Consider the following 25238-nt stretch of genomic DNA (forward strand, 5'->3'; position numbering starts at 1 on the left):
TAGTGACCATTCTATCCTGGATTCCTCGAGTCGAGAAAACGCACCACGCTAGATATGGGGTACAGACTAGGAGGGCGTTGCTGATTAATGGTCAGCTGCATCCCAATAGGAAGTATCCCGTGTCGGGCACAGGTACAGAGCATTGGAGACAGCAACATCACAATTACGAAAACACTTGTAATACTAACCTCGAGCCAACCGCGAGTAATCGGTTACATATTACTAACATAGTTATAAGGCAGACATTGTCGAAATATTGAACTCCCGGCCCCGTTAGGTTGACGCCATATGAGCCTTAATAAAAATATATATTTTGGATAAAAAAAAAAAAAAAAAAACTTGGCAGTTAGAGCGTTTAGATAACGCCTGGCATTTTACAATTATTCAATTGTTTATCTCATGAAAAATAACATTTCATTAATTGTGATAGACGCGTAGAAATATTTCCTATCAATTGATCCAAACATATTTCCGATATGTTTTAGGAAATGTTCGAGTTATAAGCATTTGAAATACGGGTAGGGTTAGCACACAAATCGGCAGAACAAATGTATGGGAAAAAGGTAGTTCTTCCAGTTTTCATGAATTTAAACCGTTTAGAAAGTAGCGAATTGTAATGTATAGCATATCAAACAAATCTTAGAGAGTTTCCGATTCGATTGGTATGAGAATTCGTTCACAGTGAAAATAGTTATTAACTATCATTTTGTTTCATAAAAACGTGACCTGTTTTCTGATTTGGCACCCTTCCTGAAAGACGTAGTTCTACATCAAAAATAAATAATAAATAGACAGATAGAAAATAATAAATATCACACCCCTTCCTTAATTAACTCCTTGGCCTTGACCAAATGCAAACACTGCGATGGGTCACACATCGTAATTTCAGTACTCTGCTGAGCGTATTAGCGAACGAGCGAGTCATTTTACATCGAGGGAGCAACGATGTTGTAGGTCAAAGGGCTAATCTAGAACATTGATGAGACTCAAATGAAATCGTGGGGCATTTGATGAAACCACTAACATATCTTAAGAAGTTTATTTATTTATTTCATTTTCTAGTTTTTGTTTCACTATCTGTATCTGTGTTAACTCTACTAGTCAATCCCTTTAATTCAATACTCATATTTACGGGTTTTTGAGGAAATATGTATCCTCCCTTTTTTATCGATCGCCATCGTGGATTTCCAATTTTTATAAATAACTGTGTTCTACAAGTCAAGTCACTTCCATTAGATACCCATATTGATGGGGTTTTGAAAAAAAATATAAATATCGCTATTTTGGGGTGGTGACCATTTTGGATTTGCATTTTTCATAAATAACTATGTTCTACTAGTCAAGCCGTTTCATTTGATACCCATATTAATGGAGTTTTGAGAAAATATGTAGTCTGCCATTTTGTAACGGAGTTTTCATAAATAACTGTGTTCCATTAGGGCGTCATGCACAAATTACGTAACGCTGAAAATCCGGATTCTGGAACCCCTCCATTTATATCAAATTTCATCCGTCGTTTTTATTCTCTTTCCCAAAAATTGCAGCAAAGTTAAAGGACAATTATGACGAGACTTGGTACGTTCGAACGACATCAATCAAAGCGTTGAACGCCATTTCCCAAAAGTGAGCTAGATCACGCATTTGAATGGCTATTTAATAAATGTAGGAGAAGGTAGTCCTAATCCGATCGGTGAACCTGAACTGACCTGCCCTTGGATCTCAAGAATGGCGCCACCTACTGATTTTTAGTAGCGTCAAATGAAAGTTGTCATAACGCTGACAATTTGGTTGCATGGTGACCCTTTTCCTGCTCCCTTCAATCTAGCGCTTTGACGCCATTTTGTGTTTTCATTTTTTCAAAAAAGGAAAAGATAATTTTTTTTACATGTACAGGAAATGAGTTAATTTTTCAGGATTTCCCAAACTTTTTGGCTCGTATCCTGACATCCTAACAAACACTCGATTTTGCCTGATTTTTTTGAAATGATCCCGATTTTTCCTGATTTTTTAGTTTTTCCATTTTATCACAATGAAAAGGATCCGTATGATGTATACCGGGATTACTGTCAAAAAATTACTGGTTGGAAATGAGAGCTGTCAGAATAACCCACATAAAAAGCTCTCTTTGAATGCTTAAAAACGTAGTGCGTTTTATCCATCTGAAAATCCTTATATATATATATATGTAAATGTTCTGTTCGTTTGTGTACGCGTCAAAAACTTGAAAAGTACGGAACCGATTGAGCTAAAAGTTGTACACAATATACAATCCACTTCAAGGAGTGTTGTTGCGGCGTAAAAATTGGAAAATTAGAAAAAAAATATTTTCTATATGACCAGAGTGCGTTTCTGAAATTTAGCTTCTAATGAAAATCGACTATTCAGTGATGAATATGTGTTCTATGTGAAGGAAACATATTTTTTCCACGTGTTTGACCAAATTATGAACTGAAATTGTGTTTCGAAGTGATTAAAAATTTATCGATTTCCCTCATTTATCTCTATCTCTATATATATAAAATTGTTCTGTTCGTTTGTGTGCGCGTTAAAAACTCGAAAAGTACGGAACCGATTGAGCTCAAACTATGATACAATATACAAAACAACCAAGCACAACTAGGATTGTTGTTACAACATAAAAAAATGAAAAATTCAACTCAACCATGCAACCACAATGTGCCACAGCGAAACGTGGCAGTAAGGGAAAGTAAGGGAATAAGGGAAAAAATATTAGCCACTAAGAATTATGTAGAACTGAAAAAAGAAGATAAAGGTTCCTATATGTTTTCGCAGCAAATTCGGCCACAGTTGATGATGAATAAATCGAGATGTTAATCAAGAGTAATCCTCAGTATACTCCAAATGAATTAGCAAATTCAATACAGATATCTAAATCCACCGTTGGTGAGCATCTGCTGAAGCTTGTTTACGTATTTCGGGACCATATGTGGGTTCCACAAAATTTGCATGAAATGCCTTCAATGGATTGTGCTTTAATCTGCGGCTCGATTTATAAACATGGCGAAAGATTGTGGAACATAACTCTGTACATAAAATTGAATAAATGTATGTCTGTCTAAAAAAGTATGCCTTTGTTCTCCTAAAAATCGGCACAAGCTTTCCGGACATACCAAAATGACCTCTCCTGATTTATCCTGATTTTTACTTTAATTTTCCCTGATTTTTGAAAATAACAGTTGGCAACCCTGGTGATAACCATGCTCCGAGCTCCTTACAGGACTACCACGAAAACCGCGTCTAGATACTCTTGGACCTTTAGCTCCTGGACGTTCACTGTTGGGGATCATCGACCCCTACAGCCGTGATAAAGTCATTGAACTTTTGCGACAAACCGCAACTTCGAATTGACATAATGCGTCTCCTGTTCATGGGGCTATGCATTCCTACAGTATTGGGTACGAACAACTCAAATAACTTCACAAGCTACGGAAGTATATTGTGAAAAATTTGGAGTAACACTGTGACACCACGCCATATTGGCTAAAAATCCAATGGCGAGGTTTGGCATCAGAATAGTATCATTTTCAAAATGAATTGCAGAGCTGAACAAATCGTAGTCGAAGAAAAACTTGATGAAATACAAATGCCATTGGTGTAATTTTGATTATTGGCGTTACAGAAACCCAAATCTTCAAGAATTATTTTTTGACATAGAACTACGTCTTTCAGAAAGAGTGCCAAATCAGAAAACAGGTCACGTTTTTATGAAATAAAGTTAACGTTAATAACTATTTTCATTGTGAACGAATTCTCGTGTTTTGCATACCAATCGAATCGGAAATTCTCTAAGATTTGTTTGATATGCGAAACATTACAATTCAATAATCTCTAAATGGTTTAAATTCATGAAAACTGGATTAACTTCCTTTTTCCCATACATTTGTTCTGCCGATTTGTGTGCTAACCCTACCCGTATTTCTAATGCTTATAACTCGAACATTTCTTAACAGATCGGAAAGATGTTTGCATCAATCGATAGGAAATATTTCTACGCGTCTATCACAATTTATAAAATGTTATTTTTCATGAGATGAACAATTGAATAACTGTAAAATGTCAAGCGTTATCTAAATGCCCTAACTGCCAAGGGTTCATTGGCCCGATTTACGGTTTCCCCAACACAGACTCAAAAATCGATGTACCTGTGGAAATCCGCTTTGCAAATATACATGCAAGTCGGGGGTATTTTTCTGGTTTTGAGTACTTTTGTACTCGCTTGTCGTTGTGCAGACCGGAATATGTTTCCCTATAACGTAATTTTAAACTGAAAAGCCTGGGAAAATCGTCTTTTCAGATACTAGAGGTGAATGAACTTTCGCGATTCGAGAACTACGTAAACATGTTATTTCAGAGGGAAATGTAAAATACAGTAATATGTAAATTTTTCCGTTCACATATTTTGTTAGCCCTAGGCATCATATCAAACGTAAAAGGACGTTCATCAAATTTATTGGTAACGAAGAACAAAAATACAAAACAAAAATTTCGATGCATTTTAAAATAATATTCGAAGTGGTAAACAAGTGGATTGCATAATATAATTGCGTAGTTATACGTCGAAAATACGCGGTCGTGTCCTAGATACAACCGACTACAATTTTTTCCGTTCTTCCTTTTCCGGAAAATGACAAAAAATCGAAAAATTACCAAAAACATTGGCCAAAACCTACATTTTTGTTCCTATAGGAAATTCAATCCAATGGAGTGTTTCCTACATCACAATCTGTGATCTTTTATCAAAGTAATATTGTAGAAAATTTTACATATTTTTAATTTTTTCTATCCCTTTTTTATTTATTTAGACTCATTAGCATTCTTCAGCTGTAACAGAGCCGGGTTTTAATCGTGTACATGTACATGTACATTAGAGTGCCAATGAATGTATGGGAAAAAATCGAACCTAAAATTTCAAAAAGAAACCTTACACAAAATGTTCACCACCTCGGAAAACACCCTATGCCAAATATCAGCTCAATCGGATTTAAGGGACAGTGATGCAAAGCGGTCAAATTTTGAGTTTTTTGAAAATCGAAAAATCACCCAAGGGGGTAAAAAAAATCATGGTTTTTGAAAAAAAAAAATTATGTCAAATGTCTTAAAATTGCATTAAACGTCGGAATCTAGAGTTATCTCGAAAAAAAAAATGTCAAAAATCGACACTCTGGTACACGTCTGTGACACTAATAAATGAAGTTCGAATGAGCTAATATTTTGCATAGGGTATATTATCGTGCAAATCAACATTACGCAGCAAGTTCCGAATGAAAAATCGAAATAACTATTTTTATTGGTCCCCAAAACCATACGTTTCGTCTCAAATTCCAAAAAAAAACTGAATCACAGAGTGTCGATTTTTGACAATTTTTTCTTCGAAATCACACTAGATCTCGACGTTTCATGCAATTTTATGACATTTGGCATCAAAAATTTTTTTCAATAACTCCGATTTCCCTTACTCTCCCCTTGGGTGATTTTTCGATTTTCAAAAAACTCAAATGTTGACCGCTTTGCGCCACTCTCCCTTATATCCGAGTTCCGAGTGAAAAATCGAGATAACTATTTTTATCAGCATTGGTGTTTTTTCGAGGTGGTGAACATTTTTTATGAGGTAATTTTTTGAAATTAGAGATGACCATTTTCATTGGCACCCTAATGTACATGTTTATGGTTTTATAAATTGTAAATTACACAGTAGTAATAGCCTTTTAGGCGTAAGAGTTGTTTTTCTTCTGTTCCATTACATTATGGTAAATTACAAAGTAGTAATAGCCATTTAGGCGTAAGAGTATTCTTTCTGTTCTTCCATTGTTTATCAGACCGGACAGCGGAGACAGTTGATATTTATCATTATTGGGTTATTAATAGCACAACAGCCCGATTTTTCTTGCAGATCAGAGTAGTTGTATGGGTGAATCGATCTTCGTTCCACCGTGGATGGTTTCATTTGCTCATTTGACGCTTCAGAACACGAAAAGGCATGTTTTCTGCCGAAGATGAATTGCTTTCTGGCAACGCTAGTTTGCAGAAAATTATAGGACGAAACTGACCATGGATTAGTCCTACAAAACTTTGTACATTGTATTGTTTATGAAATTTTGTGTTATTTGATTTTGTGGAAATCCAGTCCAAACTCCAATGTAAACTTGGTAAATACATAAAAAAAGGCATCTTGTGCGTAGCGGCAGCAGTTACTTTGTATAAACCGCTCGTGGTACACGAATAATTACACACATTAAAGCAGAGAAACACTCGATACTCGAAAACTGCTCCGACAGCTGAGGTAAACGAATTATTCCAAGAGCCATTGAAGTGTCATTCGGCGAGGGAAAATGTTAATCTGAAATGCCAAGAACACCGGCTTGGATGGCTGGGTATTCAAAGCTCTCTGCTTCACCCCAAAAACAAAAAATTGAAGCATATCGCTCGTTGGGCCCCAGGAAGAGAGCAAAAAAAATTGATGGTTTGTTTGGTTCAATGCGAAAACTGGGTGAAAATCTACTCGCTGCTAATGATGCAATACACCACCAATGCACAATCTGGTTCGCTTCTTCCGTGGAAATCATGTTCACGGTTGAAGCTCTCTCTATGCTCTATTTGTTGGCGCGTGCGAAATGATGCACAACATAACTGCCATAGCTCGTCTTCCATGTTTAAACAGCTAACTTCTAAGAAATATCGAAGGCCGATTGATTCAATTGATGGTTACACCGCCAAGCGTTGCTTTGCCTTTTCCAAGATTCCTCTGTTTTTCACATCAGGGGGATTGCACTTTCACTCGATCGAGCATGTCGAAGAACGATGTCGTGTCGCTGAGTGACAGTCAATCTTATGCTGTTACGTATGTTTCGAAAAGAAGCGGGAACGGTGCTCATCCACTTCATCCTACCGCAAAGGGTGAAACGCATCAGTTTGGATACACTCTATTTAGTACATTATGACAAACAAACAGTCTTCATCGGACCGATGGGGAAAGCGTGTTATTTCGTCCATCTGATATGATAAGATACACATAAATGTTAAATTATCGGGAGGTTTCCCTTGCCATTGACTGTAATCAACAAACCTAAACTTGGTCAATAAGATCATTTAATTGATGTTCACGCGCGCACCGCTCCAAATATCCAAATATGTTGTACAATCTAACAGAATAGTTACTCTTGCTAGTTCCGTTCTCCCATTGCGATTCCAAATAGACAAAGTCTCACCTAGTTCGAGTCATCTGCTTCATTGAATACGAAATGTCATCACGATTTCTATTCTAAACGTTGCCTCACCTAATTAGAATAAACATTTACAGACAAGTAGGGAAGCTCATTCAGATTCTCGATGACAAAAAACACACTGGCAAAACCATTCGTCTTACTCCTCGTCAGCGAACATTCGCTTGGCCTCAGTTGAAAAAAAACAAACATTTTTATAAAGGGTGTGTCACATCAAATTGCATCACGGAAAAAACGCTGTAGAAATTTAATTTTTAGGAATTATATCTTATCAGATAAGATCACTCATCAGATAAGAGTGTATAGATCACGTTGGCCATGCTTCACTGTCAATTTTTCGTGAATTTGGAAAAATGTCGTCTAACGAAAAAGAGCGTCGTGAATTAATCCTGTGCACTCATTTCGAGAATCCGGAGTTGTCACATCGGGACATCGGTAAGATGCTGGGAATCGTCCAATCCACGGTCAGCAGAGTACTAAAACGATACTTCGAGAACCTAACCATCGACCGGAAGGTGAAGAACGGCAAAAATGGATGCTCCGTCAGTGAAAAAGATCACAAGCGCGTAGTTAAGCAGTTTAGACGTGATCCGAGAAGTTCGGTCCGGGATGTCGCCAATAAGCTGAATTTGTCAGGTTCATTCGTCCAGCGGACCAAGATACGGGAGGGCCTGCGTACATACAAGGTTCAGAAGGCTCCTAACCGCGACGAAAGGCAAAACATGGTGGGGAAGACGCGAGCCCGGAAGCTGTACACCGAAATGCTGACGAAGCCGCATTGCCTGGTAATGGACGACGAAACCTACGTCAAAGCGGACTTTCGTCAGCTGCCGGGCCTGTTGTTCTTCTCCGCAGAGGACAAATTCAGCGTTCCGGATGAGATTCGCAAGCAGAAACTATCCATTTTGCCAAAAAGTACATGGTGTGGCAAGCGATCTGCTCTTGCGGAAAGCGGAGCGCCCCCTTCGTGATGACCGGCACGGTAAACGGGCAGGTTTACCTTAAGGAGTGCCTACAGAAGCGCTTACTACCACTATTGAAGCAGCACGAGGGCCCGACCATCTTCTGGCCGGATCTCGCTTCGTGCCACTATTCAAAGGACGTGTTGGAGTGGTACGAAGCCCACGGGGTCACCTTCGTGCCAAAGGAAATGAACCCGCCCAACGCGCCGGAGCTTCGCCCAATAGAGAAATATTGGGCGAGTATGAAGCAGACCCTCCGGAAAAACCCAAAAGTTGTCAAATCGGAGGCGGACTTCAAGAGAAAATGGATTTCAAAAAAAACTACAACCTGACGTTGTACAGAACCTTATGGACGGGGTAAAGAGGAAGGTGCGAGCATACGGGCTTGGGCTCGAAGTATGAATAAAAAGAAAATGCCAAAAGTTGTTTAATAGTTTTATTTTACTGTCTAAAATTTTCAAAAGGATCGGTCTACTGGGCGAATTTCTACAGCGTTTTTTCCGTGATGCAATTTGATGTGACACACCCTTTAGTGTACAATCGTATCATTAAATTAGCACCAGGTACAACGGGATCCATTCAGTTGATTTCACTTTCATTCACCTAACACGAGAACCGTCGGCTAGGTAATTCGAACAAAAAATAAACTCCGCTAGCTGATAATGATGATGAGTTAACACATGCCACTATCAACACCTCCTCCTCTGTCTATCCACAGTTTACGCATGATAACGTTAGTTTGAAAGTGAATCTGGTTTGTTTAGAACCTGTAGTTGAGAAAACGAACAGAAACACATTACGATTGCGGAATTCGATGATGATGAAGCATAAAACTGATGGTAGGAAATCTTGGTTGCTGGGTCTGGGTCTGATGGTAGGAAATTTTGGTTGCTGCCATGACTTTTCAACTTCGAATGGAAGCTACGGTTAATGTTGTGTTGCAATGAAAACGCTGTTTCTAAGATCTAATTAAAATTAACGTGAAACTGATACTGGATGAATCTGCACATATAATTAATTGAACGAATGTAGACGTCTGCTTAGTTCTTGAGAGGATTGCTTTGAAGTTAAGCATAAATGTGTCATTTATTAAGTAAAATGAAAATCTAAACACTGAACATGTAAAAAATAATTAGAGATGTGGATCGCTTATAACTTGACCAATTCTTAATGGATCGCAAAGATTATTGCATCAATTGATAAGAAATATTTCTAAGCATCTATCACAATATTTTTTTTCCTAGAGAAACAATTGAACAATTGTAAAGTATCAAGCAGTATATTAGGCTGTCAAAAAAGTCCTGCGGTATTTCCGCGAGGTGTCGTTGTAAGCGCGTAGTTCTAGTTGTATTCATTGTATCGAGTCATACTATAGCTTGTTGGAAAGGTATTTTTGCGCGCTATAATATAGTCCTTGACAGTGTTTTGTTTGGTTAAGTCGTTTGTGAGTTATAGTGTCGCAAATATGGAGCAAAATAAAGAGAAAATCCGACATATTTTACAGTACTACTATGACAAAGGCAAAAATGCATCTCAAGTTGCCAATAAAATTTGTGCAGTTTATGGACCCGATACAGTTTCCATTGCGCCACGCTCCGGAAGGCCTGTCGTCGAAAATTGCGACAAAATCGCTGAATTAGCCGAGAAAGACCGGCATAGTAGCAGCCGTAGCATCGGCCAAGAGCTGGGGATAAGTCATCAAACCGTTATTAACCATTTGAAGAAGCTTGGATTCACAAAGAAACTCGATGTATGGGTGCCACACACGTTAACGCAAATTCAACATTCCTGCCGAACTCGAAAACTAATCAAGCAAATGGAGCCATATTTGTCATGTGGAGGTTTTAGGGGACAAAAAATGTTTCTATGGTGGTTCAGCACTACTCCTCCCTCTCTAATAGAGAGCTGAATAACTCTAGAACTAATCAAGCAAATGGAACAAAATTTGGCATGCGGAGGTTTTAAGAACAATAAAAGTTTCTATGGTGATTCGACATTCCTCTTCCGGCTCTAAGCCGTACAAATGAACCACAAATTTCTGCATAACTCGAGAGCTAAAGATCAATCAATGAATAGTTCGGCGATTGGACCAATGAAAGTTCGCTGTGAACGTGAATGTTTGAAAGTATTGATAACAAAAAATTCATTTTGGGCGGGACGAAGTTTGCCGAGTCAGCTAGTGTTGGGAACAATAATACTAAAAAGCAAATTGATTTTTTATGATTTGTTTGGAGGCGGAGAGCTTGTGTGAATTTAGGACTGTTTTTGGGCTTATTAGTCGGGGACTTTTCGATCGATCATTAAATTTTCACGAATTCGTGAATTAATTTCTGATTAAAATTGACTGATGGTTAAACTGAATGTTCGTTCCACTGCAATTGCTATAGTTGCGAAAGGGGCTGCATGAAATAATTTGTGTTTTTTTTTATTTGGCAATGATGTTTCTGGTAGCATTAGAGTTGTAAGAGATGCAGAAAAACTACTTGGATATTCGATAAGTTATTTAACACTTTCGACGCCCCGTCATCTGGGTGACACTTTCCTTGCTCGAATTGAGTAGGATTTTTAGAAGGTATTTGATAGAATAGGCGCCTAAATGTAACTATAGGATATGAATATGAAGAAAAATAATAAAATCACAACCATAATATTATACTGTTTATACTATACTTTTTATTAATTTATAGTACGGATGGTTTGTACTGCAGTTTTTTGCGAAACCCTTATACTATGACTTTGGCATGTGTTATTGTCATCAATTCGTCTTCAATTGAAAACAAACATTGCTAGATCATGTAAAAGTTATCTATAAACTAAGTTTGATCTTCATTTAACAATTTAATCGCAAGTTGGGCTCTGCAAGAAACTCATAAACGTCGCGTTGGGCGTCGAACGTGTTAAACTGATACCCCTTGGTGTTTAGTCCTATATGTCTACAGTTCACTCATTTCTATTAATAGAACGGCAGAGTCTCTCACTAAAGCGATTATTTCTGAATTAAAATTTCAATGTTTTGATGTCTTTTTCTACATAATTCAACAAATATAAATTTTCACGTTGTATTGAATCATTCTCATTTAAATCAAGAGAATTGACAAAAAACATCATCTTATATTTTGGATTTTATCTTTATTCTGGTAAACATTACGTGTGGATAACTGGAATTCAATGTGAGAAGCATTCGAGTCTTTGTTACATTGAATGATGTTGAGCTTAAAGCCCTCCATATTGTAAAATCTATGCAACAATCGACAAAAAAAACTTTATAGACACTTTAATGGAATATTATACCCCACCTAGCATATTCACTGACATTGCTCTGTCCAACTTCCTTCGGTTCCGGTCGATGCGTCATGGCCGGAACGATCAGCACGGTACTTCTTACAGAAGATGCCAGAAATAAGATCGCTTCTTGAATCGCAACGAAAGGCAATGAATTTCCTCAACACAGAAGCCGTTTACTGACAGAAATACAGGGAAAAATCGAAGGCAACAAAGTATATATATATATATAGTGAACCAACGATGCCCCAAAATCTATGTTTCACTTCTATATAAGTTATTATCACAATAGATATAACAAATGTTATAGCTATATCGAGGGTACATAAAAAATGTGTATTTATATTGATCACGTCCTCAAAAGAAGAAGAAAGGATGGACGAATCTACAATGTTCTATATATTTGGATACATGAGATTGGTGGTTTCAAAAATGATGCCAAATGTATCAAATTGCATGAATCGTCAAGATTTGTTGTCAAAAATCGACTCCCTGAGACTTTTATCCAGCAAGTATCGACGTTTTATCCAATTTTAAAATCTTCGGCGACAATTTTTTTTTATAAAACCCCGATTTCATGTTTTCTCCCTTTGGGTGATTTTTCGATTTTCCAAAAACTTAAATTTTGACATCTGCGACACTAGTAAATGAAATCCAAATGAGCTAATATTTTGCATAGGGTATATTATCGTGCAAATCAACTCTCCGCAGTAAGTTCCATATGAAAAATTGAGATAACTATTCCCATTGGCACCCTAAACCATACGTTTTGCTACGTATTCCGAAGAAGTCCCAGAGAGTCGATTTTTGAAAAAAAAAAATATTTGAGATGACAGTAGATCTCGGTGATTCACGCAATTTGAAGACATTTGACATCGAGAAAAAACCTTTTGAAAACCCCAATTTCATATAACCACCACCTTCAGCACCCCCCACCCCACTCCCGGGGGAAATTTTGGGCTTTCAAAAAACTCGAACTTTGGCAGCTATGCGACACTAGACAGAGAAAAAGAAAGAGAAAGAAAGAAAAAGAGTGGAGTGAGGGAAAGAGAATGATGAGAAAGATACAATGACTGGCACTAAGAAAAATCCCTCCAATATAAATCAAAATTTGAACAATTTGATTTTATTTGATACTACTGAAAAATAAAAGCTCTTTTGACGTAGGATTACGTCTTTCGGGAACATATTGGGGTACAAGTTGAAAATCGAAAATCGAGCACATTGTGAAAATTGTCCAATTTAAAACCCTTATTGCTCAGTCATTTCATGATGGATTGATGAAATTGTTGCGTCAATCGATTCCAGCACTCCATAACAATTTTTTACATTGAATAAAATAATGTATGTCATGAAACTAACTATCGAACAATTGAAAAATCTCAACCCCTATCCTAACGGAAATATCCACTTCTGATTGGTCGAAATTGACGACACATGCGGCGAGTCCCTAACAGAGACATCAAAACCAAGCTGCCTGGGGGAAATCGGCATTGGAAATACATGAAAGTAGGGGGAACTGTTGTTCCTACCGAAATGTGTCCCCTAACAGAGGCATCAAATCCAAGGTGCCCTGGGGAAATCGGCATTCCAAATATATGCAAGTCGGGGGCATTTTTATATTGCATGTAAGGTGAGTGATACGATTAATTCTAGCAAATAAAATTGAAATTTGGAACTTTAATATTGGTTGCTTCGTGAAAGTTCATATCAATGACTGATAGTGTATTGTGAAAAATTTAGCACAAGTGTAAGTGTAAAATTGTATATGGTAGCAATTGTGTTAAAAATAACTTGAAATTAGAAACGAGTCATTGAAATGTTCATAAATTAAAATCAAGGTGTGTTCTCAGTCGAGAACGGGTGGTTCGGTTTCAGCTGTCTGTTTTTTGTGTTCGTCTCCACCCAAGGAATGTTCATTCGGTGAGAAAAATTGGAAAAGTGAAGAAATATACGAAAAAGTGATTTCCCATATGCTCTACATATAATATAAGGTGTTGTTAGTCCAATTAAAATTCGCATTGGGTTGAATAAAAGGTTGAATAAACACCCAGAAAATAAATATTATAAAAGAAAATTACCTTTTCCATTTCGAATATGTTTTCTCTATGCAGTAGAACCCCGATTATCCGCGGAATAGTCGGAATAGCTCACCGCGATTACGAAAATCGCGGATAACGCAATAAATGGCTTAAAATTAGGTGCAGACACAAAAAAAGAGATATTTAAGCATGAAAACTATGTTTCATCAATACAGAAATCATTAAACTATCCATCTGTAAGGTCGTTTACACCAGTGACCGTTTACACCGCTCACTGGCAAATTCCGATAAGCTCTATAGAATTACAAGTGAACTCACTTTCGCGGATTATCGAGTAACATGTTTTTACTGATGACAAAAATTGATAATTGTGTTCGGTATTGATAATTATCTTATATTACATTGGTGAGTTTTTCTTTTTCTTTATTTCATCCATACATAACACAGGGGACATCTCGTCTAGGGTTACAGAGGGCGGTTATCATCATGTCTCATTCGGCATCTTTTTCAGGGTCACCAAATCATTATCAAAGAGTTTAACGATGTAATTCTTCAAGTATATCCAAAATCAACAGATAGTCTAACGGAATCCTACGTCAACTATGCGGTCGTGTCTCGGACACAACATTCCTGTGACTTTTTCCATACAAAAATCCATAATTGCCTTTTCAAATACAAAATAATTAATTTTGTCTTGAAATCGAAATTCGACATACAAAAATCAATCACATTAAAAATATTTTATGGTATATTTTTCATCGGTACACTCCTCGGTTTTGACGCTTCATTGTTTACATCTATCACAAACATAATTTGTAGAGCTCTTAAGCAAACTTCTTGTTACCAAGTGGATTGTTTTTGAAACTGTGGAATGTTTGGAAAAATGAGCGGACCCAACATTAAATACAGGTGTAAATTCTTATGGTGCGTGACTTCAAACGAAATGAATCTGAGAAAAAACGACTTCTCTTCGCAAGAAATCATACCAGCTGGAGCCGCTGAAGTTCTGAAAGTGTGTCATCTGGTCAGATTAGTCAAAGTTCAAACTTTTCAATAATTAAGGGCGACTAAAAATTGAACGAAAGGGCGTTGAGCGGCTCCAGGACACACATCTTCAACATAATCTCACCTTGCAGCAGGATGAAGATCAAAAATATATGGTGAAAAAAAATTGAACATATTACTTACTCTAATTTGCCCATAACTTGGACGAACATCACCTTACAAACAGCGAAGAATTTTTTATGTTATTATTTATTCGATAAAATGTCCTAAACTTTGGAAACATTCTCTTACCAAATAGACTCAACTGAATAATATGGTAATATTGATCCACCTCGAAAGTATCCGCGGTTCTTTGTCACTAGATGGTGTTGATGGTCATACATCGGGAAACACTAATTTAAATGTGTCAAAAGAACACGCACCTAAGAGTTGACATTCAAATTTACAAACAAAGTTAGTTCACCAATCATGTCAAAATTTACATTGATTTGAAAATAGATTAAATTACATACAGCAAATACGCAGAAAAAGTGTTCCAAAAAATTTGTGAAGGATACTTTAAGTGAACGCAGGACTCTGAAGTGGTTTGTTCGATTTCTTTCTGGAACTTTTGATATCAAAGATTGAAAAAGTCAATCCACTGAGAATCAATCACTTGTCAGTGTGGAATACTCTGTAAAAAGTTTGGGTGCCACATGAGCAACTTGACTACTGCAGTATCTATTATTGATTAAACATTAGCAAAAGCATAAATTCAAAATGTCTTTCTGTTTTGACCGTGATACTTGTTATAACTACTAAAGCAAGAACATTTGTGACAGGTTTCCATTCATTAATTCATTAGGAAGAATACTAATTATGTCTGAGTTGAGAATTACAAACAACGGAATAATCTAAGTCGATCATTAACATCGACTGCGAAACCAAATCGATTATGAACAAAATCGGTATTAAAGGTTAACGATTTGAAAAAGGAGAGTCTGGCTACATTTGTCACAGAGAAACAAAGAGTTAACTATATACGAAGATTTTGATACCTTCATTTCAAGCCTTTGAAAGATCTCAAACGATAAAAAACAAGTTTTTCCCATGAACGTTTACCCACCATAACAGTTAAAAATTGCACTCCCAGAGTGCAAGACCTCACATTCCGTCACATTCGGTGCATAAAAACATCAACTAAAGCAGGACAACCACCTGAAAAAAAACTCCATCATTCTCACGAGCTACCAACCTGTCATCGCGACACCACAAAGCAAAGGTCATCAGCACGAGGTGTGCGCGCGCGGTTGTAATAGCTCGTCAAAACATCCACTTTTCCGGTAACTACAGGATGAAACATCGCCGCTAATATAATAGCATCCGCCTCAGCTGGATGTCCAAAGCGTCTATTCTAATGACCGCGAAGAGGTCAATGGCCACAGCAATGCTTTAGCATCATGAGGCCAATAATATGCCCACCTTTGGATCACATATAGATAGAAACTTGGCGATCTTTTCTAACAATAACAATAATGGCGCAACCACCTACGGTTACAAGCTTCATCAATTACCAGAGCGAATCTTTGTTTTACCATCACCATTATCGAATGTGAACCGAGAGAAGAACATTCGCTTAGGTGCAAAACAGAGCCCTCCGGGCGCAAGAAGCAAGTTTGTGAAAATATTCCTCCGTGCAATCTCGCACATAATTGGCTACCAACAAAACGACGAGAAATTCGTTTCGGCACTGCCCTCGGATGCTGCTGGTGTTGATACAATCTGTGGTAGGCTTCGTTTTTTTTTCTTACTGTGAACAACCTTCATCCATCACCTGAGGCAGCGATTCGCGCACAATTGTGCGCCAAAATCCTATCATTTTCCCAGCCTAGGTTATGATTTATTACATGGCGTCGCTTCATCGGCAAGTGCCACGGTGTGCATCTTGTCTGATGCATTGAATATGTTCTCATTTCAGTTAACTTGGAATAAACATATTATTTATACCGTAAGTAATGGGGATCATTTTTAACACCTTCTGCTCCTTCCACCTGGCACTTACGATCCTAGAGGAACACTGAGTACATTTTTGAGTGACAAGTTCAGAGTATATCAGTGAAAAACGAAAAAAAATCATGACGCCTTAATTGAAATTACAGCGCCTCTCGTGGTTGGTTCTGAAATGTTTTGACAGCAGTTTGTTTTGAAAGTATGCTGTGATCAATCTTGGGTAGCTTCCAAACCATAAATAAAATGAGGTCTTCGATTTGAAGAGGCTTCCCCAGTAAACTCAAGTTTGTTTTTGTTAATATATTAACTTAGATGATAAAATTACTGAATTAAATGCATTTCCAGGAAATCAACGCATTATCTATGTTCCAAAGGCGTATGCCACATTTGATGCACATTTGAAGTTATTTTCGGTAGCAGATATATTTTTATATTCCAAAATACCGTAACCAGAGTTAGATTTCGACGAGTAGAGAAAACAGGACAGTTCCAATTTGGGAGGTTAGCTACCGCACGATACCGGACATTTTTTACACGTACACATAACCCTCAACAATAACTGTACAGTTTTTGTTTTCCAGGTCGCAGTGTTCGCACTTACCGTGTAGGTGAATTGGAAGTAGGTAGGTGTTACGCCACTTCGGGCCGCCAGAGGACCATCCTCGCTCGGGTCTACGTTGCTACGATCGACGATGTTATTAGTGCGGCGGCCAGGGCTGCCCACGAACAGTGTCTGCTCCTGGTACGAATCAGGAGGTTGACTCCGCTGGATGGACGAAGGAAAAAAACTGTTGCGGCTGCTCTCGAACGATGGCACGAACCGAGTCTGTGGCTGGGAGAAGTAGAAACTACCTGGAAAGAATGAAAGGCGAATAAATTGTAAGAAATTTGTATTTGTATTTAGCGAAATGATGATAATCATATAATTGGAACGTCTAATAATAACCAACCAATTGGCAGCTGTTTGAAAACACGAACAGAACAGAACAAAACAATAAGTTCGGTTCAAAGCAAGTATGTGCGGGAAGTGTTTGAAACATACAAAAATGTGTGAACCTTTCTAGAGTATTAATTTGATAAAACAACATACATTGTGGTGTAAAAAAAACCATTCGTAATGAACAATTTTCAAACTTTCGAACAGTCATTTCCTGGAAAAATATAATTCATGAACTTTGGGGTACATTTGGCGTCAAAATTATACCAACGGCCTTCGCCAAAAAATATTTTTACAGCTTGGCTGCTAATGGGTAAGGCCTGTTCCTCTGATATTCTTATTCGAATTAACTTGAGTGCGATGGCTAGCTTCGACTCTGGATAATCGATTACAACTTCAACTTGCTACAGAAAAATGTAATCTCCCGCTGTTTGTCAATAGATGGCAACATCATGAACCAAGCTAAGACCTATGGTGAACGAATCACTTCACCACATTAGTGATTTTTTTGGCGCATATACTTTTCGTAGTGGGAAAATGTCTGAATGCCAAATGTGTCAAATAATCGTCAATTGCAGGACCTCAAAAATAACTTGATTAAAATGACAAAGGATAACGAGTTTTATCGTAGATGGTAATCGAGCTATGCAAACACAAAAGGGGAAAATTTAGCGATGGACATTATTTTAAATGATTAATTTGTAACTTTTTTTCACAATAATAATGAATCAAAAAAATAATACGAAAACAAAACTGTTTATCACCAATATACAGTTTGTCGAATAATATCGTTCACTGTTGTTCATTTGTGTTCTAAATAAGTTAATTTCCATAGGAAAAAAGGGTATTGTTGGCAGGAAATGCAGATTCAGGATAATCGAATGTTTTCATCAACCATTTTCAGGAACAGAATAATTTCATAGCCTTGCTTTTGACAACATACATTTTAAAGGAACAATTTACTGAATTTAATATCACAGCAATTTTATGACACAAGTGAGTTAGTACTGTCTCAATTCGACGAGATTCCTTCGACGTCGTCATGTCCGTTCCTCATTTGTTTGTTAATATCCGTTTCATGGAACCTAAATTTTGGTAAACTGGTAAACAAAAACCTCAGATCATTATTAAACCATTTTGGGCAGGCTGGATGTAAAAAAAATCGTTCAAAAAATCTATGGATTTACAAATAAACGCTTTTCAAAAACACCGTAAAAAAATCAAAATCCCATATCACAAAAAAAAAATCATGCCTGAAGAACAATTTTCTTTGAACGAAGAAATAATAGCAGCAGTTTCCGGATTCTTACTTCAGATACAGAGTCCGGAAGCTAGAAGATCACTGCAACTAGTGTCAACAAGTAAACAAGTGCAAATACCCTGTTTTGTAGTTATTTTCAAATTCATACAATCCAACGTAAATTATCCAATGTACAAACGTGGTCAGTAACATTCTAATGTCTAATGTAATATTTTTCGCTCCGAGGTTTCAATCTTAAACACAGTTACAGTTACGACCAGAAATGCCAACCCTCCTGATTTTTCAGGATTTCCCAGACTTCTTGGCACTCTCCCTGATATCCTTACGAACACTCAATTTATCCAGATTTTTCTGAAATGATCCTGATTTTTCCTGATTTTTGTACTCTTTACATTATTCGTAATAAATATACTGGTTTCCATGTCAAAGTTTTCTGTCATGATAGTTCTCCGGTTCGCACTTGTATATATCTTACATTAAGTTATATTCTCTAGACGCAAAGCTGTACTTAACTTTGTTTATTTCTACCCTCAATTGTTTCGTGGCTTTCCAAAACACTGCTAGAAAATTTTATGAAATCAGGTTGTCTGACGAATTTATGAAATTACAACGAGATTAAGTTTGAGGAACAACATTGCTTTATTGAGGATAATGTGTATGTAGATCTTTCCCCAGAGTTATTAGTGTAGTAATACATTTCAAAGTGTAAAATTACTCAAGAGAAAAATTTTAAATCCACATTCAATATAAAAAGATTTTAAATGTCATTTGTTCGTCTGATTCAAAGAGGAATCAACTTTAATGATGGGACTATGGTAAATCCCTCGTCGTTCAAAAAATAAGTTTCAGTGCCTCAGAAATCGCGGAAAAATAAGGCGTTCGGCGGTCAACGATTCGATAACACATCAAATTGCATCACGGAAAAAACGCTATAGAAATTTTATTTTTAAGAATTATATCTTCAGCTTTCGCTTATAATCAGATAAGAGTGTATAGATCACGTTGGCCATGCTTCACTGTCAATTTTTCGTAAATTTGGAAAAATGTCGTCGAACGAAAAAGAGCGTCGTGAATTAATCATGTACACTCATTTCGAGAATCCGGAGTTGTCACATCGGGACATCGGTAAGATGCTGGGAATCGTCCAATCCACGGTCAGCAGAGTACTAAAACGATACTTCGAGAACCTAACCATCGACCGGAAGGTGAAGAACGGCAAAAATGGATGCTCCGTCAGTGAAAAAGATCACAAGCGCGTAGTTAAGCAGTTTAGACGTGATTCGAGAAGTTCGGTCCGGGATGTCGCCAATAAGCTGAATTTGTCAAGTTCATTCGTCCAGCGGACCAAGCAGTGGGAGGGCCTGCGTTCATACAAGGTTCAGAAGGCTCCTAACCGCGACGAAAGGCAAAACATGGTGGGGAAGACGTGAGCCCGGAAGCTGTACACCGAAATGCTGACGAAGCCGCATTGCCTGGTAATGGACGACGAAACCTACGTCAAAGCGGACTTTCGTCAGCTGCCGGGCCTGTTGTTCTTCTCCGCAGAGGACAAATTAAGCGTTCCGGAGGAGATTCGCAAGCAGAAACTATCCAAGTTTGCTAAAAAGTACATGGTGTGGCAAGCGATCTGCTCTTGCGGAAAGCGGAGCGCCCCTTTCGTGATGACTGGCACGGTAAACGGGCAGGTTTACCTTAAGGAGTGCCTACAGAAGCGCTTACTACCACTATTGAAGCAGCACGAGGGCCCGATCTTCGCTGGCCGGATCTCGCTTCGTGCCACTATTCAAAGGACGTGTTGGAGTAGTACGAAGCCAACGGGGTCACCTTCGTGCCAAAGGGAATGACGCGCCGGAGCTTCGCCCAATAGAGAAATATTGGGCGATTATGAAGCAGGCCCTCCGGAAGAACCCAAAAGTTGTCAAATCGGAGGCGGACTTCAAGAGAAAATGGATTTCTGTTCGAAAAAAACTACAACCTGACGTTGTACAGAACCTTATGGACGGGGTAAAGAGGAAGGTGCGAGCATACGGGCTTGGGCTCGAAGTATGAATAAAAAGAAAATGCCAAAAGTTGTTTAATAGTTTTTATTTTACTGTCTAAAATATTCAAAAGGATCGGTCTACTGGGCGAATTTCTACAGCGTTTTTTCCGTGATGCAATTTGATGTGACACACCCTTTACTCTGTTTCTGGTGGGATTTGGAATGGATTCTGTATTATGAGCTGCAACCAAGCAATCTGCTTCTCACATATATGGCTCGCAGCAGTTTTCGACGAGGAATCAAACATGTTCTGGGAGGATATAATATTAATGCTGTTTGAAAGATGGCGAGAGATTGTGAAATAGAACTATGGATATAAATTTAAATTATAATGCTTTGATTGAAAATTATATTTTTGTTTTACCAAAAACCGACAATAACTTTCCGAACAACCCATTATGAGCTATCCTGATTTATCTTGATTTTTATTTTCATTCTTCCTGATTTTTTAAAATTATAGTTGGCAACCCTGGTTACAACTGGTTTTTCAGAGTTATTATTGACTGCTAGTGGTGAAGGTAGTGATAAATATGGATTCTTTATAGGCCAATTCACGAAACAATGTTCCTGAAGGGGCTAAAAGGAGCGATGACCAGGGTCACCATATCTACAGAATAATCTGTACTTCTAAGATTTTTCAGACATTTTCAAACCAAGAATCTGTACTCACAGATTACAATTTTTTGAGGTTCATACATGTTTTACTGATTTGAAAACAAAAACGTTGCCATGCTGGTTACGCTTTTTCCCATCTCACCTATTTTATTCATACAGCATTTGAATCAATTTGAATAATCATTCGATTTGGACAATCATAACAATCTAATGCAATATATTTATGAAATTTCCAGTAGTTAAAATGTTGAAATAGAGTTGGAAATAACTTCTAATTTTCCATATGTTTGTCCCTTGAAAATTCTAAACTCGTCAGCAAAGAGATGGCTCTCACTGGAATTCGTCATCAAACGAAACCTAGAGAGGTTCAACTACGACAAAAACCAAACAGTGAAAAGAACTTTGAATCATTAAAACGACCGATGGCCCATTTTTCAAATTGTTACCTCACTATGCTGATCAATTCAATACAACCATTACATTGTTACGAGTACCAGAAATATTAGGTTGGGGAAAAAGTAATCCATTATTTTTGGGTGAAATTCAAAACTATTTTTAATATGCTTCGGATTGTCCGATTTGGGTCAAAGATGCACAGTTTTGTTGCAAAATGTATATTCTAAAGGTATATTCATAATCTCTATCATAGAGGCTTTGGTCCTTATTGGCAATAAACTCTAGCCAAAGATTTTTACAATCTACTCTCCATCTCAATATCTTATCACTCTGGCAAATTTTGCAATGCGTGGAAAAGGTGGTAATCGCTTGGTGCCGGCTCCGGACTAAATGGTGGATGCATAAAAACATCCCAATCAAGCTCTCGTACATCTGTGGCCTTGCGTTGTCCTGATAGAACACAAAACCTCTTCTGTTAGCCAGTTTTGAACGTTTCTGGTCAATCGCTGGCTTCAAACGATCCATTTGTTGACAGTAGCGATCTCAATTTAGTATATTACACTGAAATAAAAATTAAAAAATAAACTAAAAAAATTAGAAAAATAAAAAACTTTCCTCAACGCGGGGAACAAGGTACGCGCGATCAACACATTCGCGGTTCCCCTGCTGACCTTCAGTTTTGGTGTAGTCAAATGGAGCAAAACTGACCTAGAGGACCTTGAGAGGTGGATGAGGAAAGCATTCAAAGAGGCCGGAATGCACCATCCTCAATCGGTACTGGAGAGAGTTTCACTACCACGCAAAGAAGGGGGTCTTGGAATCGTCGACATTTCTGCACTGTGTTGCCCAGGTACGACAACTGCGCGAGTACTTCGCAGAACGCGCCAACCAAAACGCGCTATACCGGGCTGTCTGCGCCGCTGACAGAGGATACAGCGCTCTGAACTTGGCACAAGCGGAGTACCAACTAAACTGCAATCTGCAGACAGTGGAGGAGAAGATTGCAGCTTGGAAGCAGAAGGCAGTGCATGGTGCCCACCCCCATCAACTGGACCGGCCACACGTCGACAAGGCCGCATCTAATCTGTGGCTAACGCGTGGTGAACTCTCTTCAGTAGTGGAAGCCGACATGATAGCCATTCAGGACAGGATAATGCCGACGAGAAACTGCAGGCGGTACGTCTGGCATCAAGACGTTGATGACATTTGCCGGATGTGTCATCGGCCAGGTGAAAACATAGAGCACATCATAGGAGGCTGTCCCGTTTTGGCCAACGCAGCCTACACCGAGCGTCACAACAACGTGGCCCGTATTGTTCATCGACAACTGGCGCTCCAATGTGCTCTACTGGAAGACAACGTACCAAACTACCGGTACCTGCCTGCACCTGTCCTGGAAAATGACCGTTTCAAGCTGTACTGGGATCGCACTGTTCTGACCGACCTCTCGATCCACCACAACCACCCAGATATAATGGTTTACGACAAGAGCGACCGCAAAGTCACCATCATCGATGTCGCTATTCCACTGAACCAGAATCTGGAGGAGACCCACGGTCGCAAAATCTGCAAGTACCGACCATTGGCCGTGGAGCTCAAGGAACTGTGGGGGCTAAGGGAGGTCCCAAGAATTGTTCCAGTCGTTCTCTCTGGAACTGGAATTATCCCGAAGACACTTCTGGAAGCGCTAAAGGTGTTGAACATCGAGAAGGAATTGGCCGGCATCCAAAAGTCGGTCATCCTTAGCACCTGCGCGATTGTCCGACAATTCCTCGGACAGGACTAAAACAGCACGAACATGCAGATACGTGCATTTCGCAGAGCCCCCTTTGGCATTCAGAAGCCCGGGGGCAGGTGAAAATTCTGGCTAGGTTCGCCTAGTTAAGAAGTGAGATAAGTCTGCCAAAAAAAATTAAAATAAATTAAGTTGAACGTATTTTACTGTTGCATTATCGACACCATACACACTAATCGCAATTTCAGCGGCCTGTCTTGCATTAATAAAAACGAAAATGGAAAATGTACCGAATTTTCTCTTTGTTGACCTCTATTGTTAACACCCTGTAACTCACAACTGAATGGAACAAACGAAAAACAGCAAAAGATTAGTGTGAAACGTCTCCTTTACAAGAGCTATACCTGACATTGTATGATCGATATTACGCGAGATATTGATCACTAAAGCCAGCTGTCGAGAAAATAATAGATAACTTCACACGGCATATGGAAGTGTCTTCTCATTTCTTAACACATGGATGATATATGTTCTTGTTGTATAAGCACTGATTGCCGCAGTAAACTTTCAATAATTGCGGCACCTTCTTTTCCGGTTTTTTACCACTTTTGGAGCGTGGAGCAGACTGGGAGATGATGGGAGAAACGGCTTGCAACACTCGAGCGTAATTCTGGAGGTAATTGACCATGGGAATGTATGAAGGCATTGATCGTTGATATGGTCGACATCTCGGGCGGAACCTCCTAGAACAGCGGCGATGTTATCGGCGTCGAGCTTGGCACAGTGATTCTCCCATTCTCGTAGCGTACTTGGATCAAGGCGGATAGTCAACAGGCAAACAAGAAGTGAACTCCAACGATCGGCCGGTTCTCCCAAGCTCTTGAGGACGGAAATTTGCTGTTCAAAACGGTCCACCAAGGCCAGAAGTTCTTCAGCGCTCTCCTTGTGCATCGTTGGAGTATCGAAAAGTGCACTGATATTGCATTTGATCAGCTGTCGTTTGTTCTCGAACCACAGACGCAACGATCGCCAGGCGTCCTTGTATCCCTGCTCACTGATTCTTATCGGGTCGAGGATGCGTGCTGCTTCTCCTTGCACCAGGCCCTTCAAATAGTGCATCTTCTCGACCGCGCTGATATCGTCGCAAGAACCAACCACTGACTCAAACGTATCTTGGAAAACACACCAGTCATCCAATCTTCCGCTAAACTTTGGCAAAATCAACTCCGGTAGCCGTATGTTAATAGGTCTCACCGGAGGCGGAGGATTTACGGACGCTGAACCACTGGATACCTTCAATTTGCTCATGTAAAATGCCCGCAGCGAATAATAACTGGTGTCAAATTCGATACGAATTCCTGCACGTTATACTACAGCAACCCCAAGGAATCGGCGATGTTGTCCTTGGTATGCTCCAGCTCGCTTATCACATTCTCACTATTTTCTACTTCGGTGGCTCCGGCCATCCTCTTTTTCGCACTATTCGCTTCCGCCATTTTCTTTTTTCGGTAGTGTCACTCCCGGTTCGCGCACTGATTAAACCTCAAAGAATCACTGCTACACAATCGAAATAAATTTCGAACGTTTTCCGAAACTTTTGTCCGTATATTTTTTTTCGATTTTATCGCCTATCGGGCACACCGTCTTGCTGCAACCGTTTGTTGCTGTTGTTTGTTCACTGCACAATGCTGAACTTACGATGGCGATTTTTTTTCCCGATGGCGGATTCTTG

At 38.7% G+C, this 25238-nt stretch overlaps 1 protein-coding gene across 2 annotated transcripts in view; it reads right to left on the reverse strand.

Annotated features, from left to right (window-relative positions):
• The window catches only part of LOC129777737 (mucin-2), a 169407-nt gene that overhangs the window by 68415 nt on the left and 75754 nt on the right, over positions 1-25238 (reverse strand). For both annotated transcript variants that reach the window (XM_055784194.1, XM_055784193.1), the window contains exon 2: positions 17123-17373. In XM_055784194.1, coding sequence (XP_055640169.1) covers positions 17123-17373 — 251 coding nt within the window. The remainder of the gene's footprint in view (positions 1-17122; positions 17374-25238) is intronic.

The sequence above is a fragment of the Toxorhynchites rutilus genome, chromosome 3 (genome assembly GCF_029784135.1).
Source record: "Toxorhynchites rutilus septentrionalis strain SRP chromosome 3, ASM2978413v1, whole genome shotgun sequence".
NCBI classification, from domain to species: Eukaryota; Metazoa; Arthropoda; class Insecta; order Diptera; family Culicidae; genus Toxorhynchites; species Toxorhynchites rutilus.